Here is a 6,199-nt window from a genome sequence, read left to right on the forward strand (position 1 = left end):
GCGATTAACCAAAAGATTTCTTGTTTGACCTTTTGTCTGCACAATTTCATCGTCTATCCATCTCTTTAATTAAGACCCTAACATAATCAACTCTTTGCGAATTAGTTTGGTGGTGTGACTCTACAGTTACAACCTCCCTATCTCCCTTTCTATAATATCGCCTAACTTGTCAATTGAAGTAGTTGTTGAAATAGCAAGGCCAAAAGTCACAGGGAGAAATGACGGGAAAAGCCTTAGTAGACATGGAAAAGGGGCAGAAGAAATTTCGGTTAAACAATGAGGAAGTGACCTTTAATATTTTTAGGTCCATGAGGAAGAGTGGTGAGATCCAATCGGTATCTGCTATATCCTACAACATGGGTGAGACATCTGAGTCACAAATAGAAGAATGTCTAGGTTTCGAAGCATTAGCGGCAGTGATAATGAACTTTGATAGCGATTGCATTGACGAGTATGAGTCATTAGTGGTGGCTCTTTACAGAGGTGATGTTCGGTTTAAACCGAAGAAATTTGAGCTTGATATGAAAAATCGCGAGTCCCCACCCGCGAAACTATCGATAGAGGAGGCTCCAAAAGTTGAATTAAAAACTCTCCCACCTCATCTTAGGTATGAATTCTTAGGAAATGGTGACACTTTTCCGGTAATCATTGCATCTGACCTGGATAAACAACAGGTTTAGAGTTTGGTGAAGGTACTAAAAAGGTTCAAAAGAGCTATTGGGTGGACTATTGCGGACATTATTGGGATTTCTCCTGGTATTTGCTCTCATAAAATCCAACTCTTGCCTGATCATAAGCCGAGTATTGAGCACCAGAGACGCTTGAATCCTCCTATGCAAGAGGTTTTGAAGAAGGAAATCATCAAGTGGTTGGATGACGCAGTAATCTATCCAATCGCCGATAGTAGTTGGGTATGCCCGGTTCAATGTGTACCTAAGAAAGGGGGAATGACTGTGGTCCCAAATGGAAAGAATGAACTTGTTCCAATGAGACCGGTTACTTGATGGAGGGTGTGTATGGATTACCGTAAACTGAATTCATGGACTGAAAAAGACTATTTTCCTATGCCCTTCATGGATCAGATGTTGGATAGACTTGCCGGAAAAGGGTGGTATTGTTTTCTTGATGGGTATTCGGGGTATAATAAGATTTCTATTGCACAAGAAGATCAAGAGAAAACAACTTTCACTTGTCCATATGGGACGTTTGCGTTCAGAAGAATGCCGTTTGGGTTGCGCAATGCACCCGCAACCTTTCAGAGATGTATGATGTCAATATTTTCTGACATGGTGGAGGATACTATAGAAGTTTTTATGGATGATTTTTCTGTGGTTGGTGATTCATTCTAGCGGTGTTTGACAAATTTATCTGAGGTTCTTAAAAGATGTGAAGACTGCATTTTGGTACTAAACTGGGAAAAGGGTCATTTCATGGTGAAAAAGGGTATTGTGTTGGGTCATCGCATTTCAGAAAAGGGCATAGAGGTTGATCTAGCTAAATTTAAGGTAATAGAGAGACTTCCCCTGCCGATCTCTGTGAAAGGTGTGAGAAGCTTTCTTGGGCATGCATGTTTTTACCGGAGATTCATCAAAGACTTTTCAAAGATTGCACACCCATTGTGCAAATTGTTGAAGAAAGAATGTAAATTTTGTTTTGATGAATCCTGTCTTAAAGCATTCGGTGAGTTAAAAGAAAAGTTAGTGTCTGCGCCTATCATTATTTCTCCGGATTGGAACAGTCCATTTGAGGTAATGTGCGATGCTAGTGGGGTGGCTCTTGGTGTAGTATTGGGACAGAGAAGAAACAAAATCCTTCACCCAATTTACTATGCTAGTAAAGCCCTAAATGAAGCTCAGAGGAACTACACAGTGACTGAGTATGAACTCCTTGCAGTATTCTTTGCTTTTGAGAAATTTCTCTCCTATTTGGTAGGTACTAGAGATATAGTGCATACTGACCATTCAGCGTTTAGATATTTGATGGCGAAGAAGGATGCGAAACCTAGGCTGATTCGTTGGGCATTACTGTTGCAAGAATTTGACTTTGAAGTGCTGGATAGAAAAGGAACTGAAAATGAAGTTGCTGATCACTTGTATCGTCTAGAGGATGAAGCTATGAGAGAGTTAGGGGATAAGGCTGACATTGATGATACTTTCCCCGATGAACATGTATTGGCTGCTTCATAAGACTTGATTCTATGGTTCACATATTTTGCGAACTATCTGGCTAGTGATATTGTTCCATCAGACTTGTCCTTTCATCAAAGGAAGAAGTTCATGTACGATGTGAAGAAGTTCTTTTGGGATGAACCATATTTGTATAGGAGTTGTGCCGACGGGCTTATTCAGCGTTGTGTGCCAAAATGTGAAATGTTGAGTGTGTCTGAGGCATGCCATTCTTCACCTGTTGGCGGACATCACAGTGTTATCCGAACTGCTCATAAGATATTACAATGTGGTTACAATTGGCCAACTCTTCATCAAGATGCTCATGGGTTTGCTAAAGCATGTGACAAATGTCAACGAGATGGTGGTATTTCAAGAAAGCAAGAGCTCCCCCTAAGCCCCATTCTTGTGATTGAGTTATTTGATGTTTGGGGTATTGACTTTATGGGCCCTTTCGTGAGTTCTCATGGAATAAAGTACATTCTACTAGCAGTCGATTATGTATCTAAATGGGTCGAAGCCATAGTCCTCGCAAACAATGAAGGGAAGAGTGTCACTGCATTCTTGAAAAAGAATATATTCTCTCGTTTTGACACCCTAAGGGCAATTATTAGTGATGGAAGCTCCCATTCTGCAACAGATTGTTCATGGGGTTATTGGAGAAATTCGGGGTTCGCCATAATGTGGCCACTCCTTACCACCCTCAAACTAGAGGGCAAGTTGAAGTGTCGAATCGGGAAATAAAACAGATATTGTAAAAAACAGTGAATGCGAGTACAACGGATTGGTCAAGGAGGCTTGATGATGCTCTTTGGGCCTACCGGACAGCATGTAAGACTCCCATCGGTATGTCTCCATACCAACTTGTATATGGGAAAGCTTGTCATCTTTCGGTTGAGTTAGAGCATAAAGCCATGTGGGCTATGATGAAGTTAAAAATGGATTGGAGCGAAGCTACAGAGCAACGGTTAAATAGGTTGAATAAACTCGATGAATTTCGCCTAAAAGCCTATGAGAGCTCAGCACTATACAAAGAAAAGATGAAGAAGTACCATGACAACAAAATTGATAAGCGAGAATTTATGGTTGGGAATTTGGTGCTATTATTCAACTCTAGGTTGCGCTTGTTTCCGCGTAAGCTCAAGTCCAAATGGAATGGTCCTTACATGGTTACTCAACTATTCCCTCATGGAGAAGTTGAGTTGGAAACTAAGGAGGGTGTGCGGTTCAAGGTGAATGGACAGCGCATAAAAATCTATTTCGGGCATGCTGAATCGGCAAATGAAGTGATAGAGGATTACCATCTTGATGAAGTCTGCGTAATCGAGTGTCCCTATTAGTGCCATGACATTAAATTAGGCGGTTGTTGGGAGGCAACCCAATTCTTATCGTCTTTTTAGTAATGGTAGCATTTTTTTATTAATGGGTTTTAAATTTGCAGGCACATCACCAGGAAATTCTGCAGAAAAATTACTCTGCAGCAGTCACTAACGGACACATCGACGGACCGTTGCGCCTGTGACGGACCGTCATATTCATCTGTCGTACCAGGTACGTTTTTCTGTTGTTTTGAAACTAGGGCACACACGACGGAACCAACGACGGGTCGTCACAATTGCGATGGACCGTCGTCGTGGAACCATCGCGTGATTAATGAGGTATACCCGACACGACCTAGCTGGACCCTTTTTCCATAATCTGACCGTTTAAACTCCCCATTCCTCATATTTCACCCCATTACTTTATTATTTTCTCCCATTACTCTCTCTTTTCAACTTCCACACTCCCTCCGTCCGATCATTGCCCCCCTCACAATTCTCCGAAGCCCTAAAGTGTTCATCTACTAGTGAAAACTGCTGTTGTGGGTGTCTACCTTGCCACCGCGTACTTGTGTATTTGTTTTTGTCCATTTATAAGGTATGTGTCTCTAATTTATACTCATTTATCTTGCTTTTGTGTTTACTAGTTAGTATTAAGCATAGTTCCTCATTATATTTTGTTTACTTTAGATGACTCTGCCTAACCTAGGTTACCAATATTCGAAATTGCCATGTTTACAACTTTAGACATAGGTGCTTTTGCATTGCTAGTTTCCTAGGTAGTAGGGTTAGACACATATAGGTCCAAACAATTTTAAGGTTGATGTGGGTTCATCGGGGTTGCTTAGGGTACCTTTAGTTCTGTCACTTTCATTCAGAACGATACCCCGATGACGAACCGTTGTAGCCACGACGGACCGTCGTAGGGTCCGTTGCACAAGCCCTAGCACCCCTGTCCTAACGGACACATGTGACGGATCCTCGTCATTGCGACGGTCCGTCCTGCACAACCGTCATGCTAGACAGAGACCCTGTTTCTAAAGGTCTCTCATTTTTCCCAAGTGTTCCCCAACGGACACATGTGACGGACCGTTGTGTTCACAATGGTCCGTCCTGCACAACCGTTCTGGTTGTCAGAGACCCTATTTCTAAGGGTCTCTAATTTTTTTCAAGTGTCCTTCAACGTACACATGTGATGAACCGTAGTACCCACGACGGTCCGTCCGGTATGACCGTCATAACGGTCAGAGACCCCTCTCCTAAGGTTCTCCATATTTTTTCCAAGTGTCCTACGACGGACATATACAATGGACCGTCGTGAATGTGACGGTCCGTCCTGCACACACCCTCATGCTAGTCGAAGACTCTCCTTCAGGTTTCTCTATTTATACAGAGTCCAAGTACAACACGACGGCCCTCACGACGGTCCGTCATAATCACGACGAGCCGTCACCAAGCTCTTCGTGTGTTACTGTTTCTACAGCAATTACAGATTATTTTCACTGTTTTATTTCGTATGGTTTCGCTTATCTTGTTTGCCACTACTCGTACTAATAGTGATCCTTTGCAGGTACTATCTACTATGGCTCCCAAGCAAGAAAGAACCTACACACGTGGGCGATCAAAGTCTTTTGCCCCGTATGCACGCTTGATCATCGGCTCTGATGATGAGCGGGACCCTGATTACATGCCCCCAGGCACTTCCACACATTCCCGTGCTGCACGTGCTCCCAGAGCCGCACCCAAGACATTTGCGTCCGGCGTAGTCACTGCCTCCCAGTCTGATGAGGAGTGCACACTGACCGACACACCCTCTGGGCCAGCTATAAATGAGGAAGGTGCGTCTGGCTCCTTAGGAGTATCATTGTCCGAGGATGCTTCTAGCTCTGCTGAGTTTCCCGCACCCGCCATTGCTGCAGCGTCGGCCTCGTCTGAAGAGGTGACAGTTCACACTCTACATCCGGCGCACCAGCTCAGGTCCCCACCCCAGCCTCTGACCAGCAAAACCGGTGGTGTGTCGACGGCCAGTTTCAAGTTTACTCCGACGCCAAGTTCCTGACGGATAATGGAGTAATGACTCGAACACTCACCTTGGAGTGGCGGAGACTTAAAGGGAGTCTCCCCACAATGCCGGAGATCCACAACCTCTTCACCAGGCATCGCTTAGAGTGGATAGCACGTGTGTTGGGACGATACGACGAGGAAATGGTTCGAGAGTTCTACGCATCCTACATAGAGACTCTCCGATCACAGATCGATAGGCGGGCTGCTCCTGCTAAACAGGCCCCACTGGAGCAGGTTCGAATCTGAGGCATGCAGGTTGACATTTCCCTGCCAGCCATCCATCGGTTTCTATACGACGAGAGTGTAGATGCTACTCGGACCCCCATCACTGCCGAGTTTGACTACCGCTGGCGGATAGTAAAGGATGAACAGTTCTTGTGCGAGCCAGCATTGAGCAGTGTTGTGGCTGCTCGTCCGTCACTGCCTTTCCCCCACAGCTGCTGATAACATCGGTACCTGGGATCGAGCAGTGTTGATGGCGGCGAGGATAGCCGGATTCGAGGTGGACTTCGCATGGATTCTCCAGGCAGTCATGCATGAGAGGGAATTTAAGGTCACTACTACCTACCCCTTCCCGTGTATGATCTTTGTCCTTTGCAGGTCTGCAGGTGTGCCCATATGGCACGTAGATCAACTTAAGACCTCGCAGGG

The 6,199-nt window shown here is 44.6% G+C and overlaps 1 protein-coding gene across 1 annotated transcript; it reads left to right on the forward strand.

Annotated features, from left to right (window-relative positions):
• The first annotated feature begins 218 nt into the window (after positions 1 to 218).
• LOC138349289 (uncharacterized) lies at positions 219 to 5,543 on the forward strand. The gene is made up of 6 exons (XM_069299609.1): positions 219 to 674; positions 1,350 to 1,542; positions 1,933 to 2,092; positions 2,231 to 2,508; positions 2,931 to 3,484; positions 5,055 to 5,543. The coding sequence occupies exons 1-6, from the start codon at positions 219 to 221 to the stop codon at positions 5,541 to 5,543; spliced, it is 2,130 nt and encodes a 709-aa protein (XP_069155710.1).
• Positions 5,544 to 6,199: the final 656 nt, after the last annotated feature.

This window comes from Solanum lycopersicum, chromosome 6 (assembly GCF_036512215.1).
Source record: "Solanum lycopersicum chromosome 6, SLM_r2.1".
NCBI classification, from domain to species: Eukaryota; Viridiplantae; Streptophyta; class Magnoliopsida; order Solanales; family Solanaceae; genus Solanum; species Solanum lycopersicum.

Coding starts and splice junctions, on each gene's coding strand:
- LOC138349289 (XM_069299609.1), top strand. CDS start 219: ATGACGGGAAAAGCCTTAGTAGACATGGAAAAGGGGCAGAAGAAATTT. Junction 2,509..2,930: donor TCATGGGTTTGCTAAAGCAT/GTGACAAATGTC, acceptor TGTAAAAAACAG/TGAATGCGAGTACAACGGAT. Junction 3,485..5,054: donor ACCATCTTGATGAAGTCTGC/GTAATCGAGTGT, acceptor GATCCTTTGCAG/GTACTATCTACTATGGCTCC.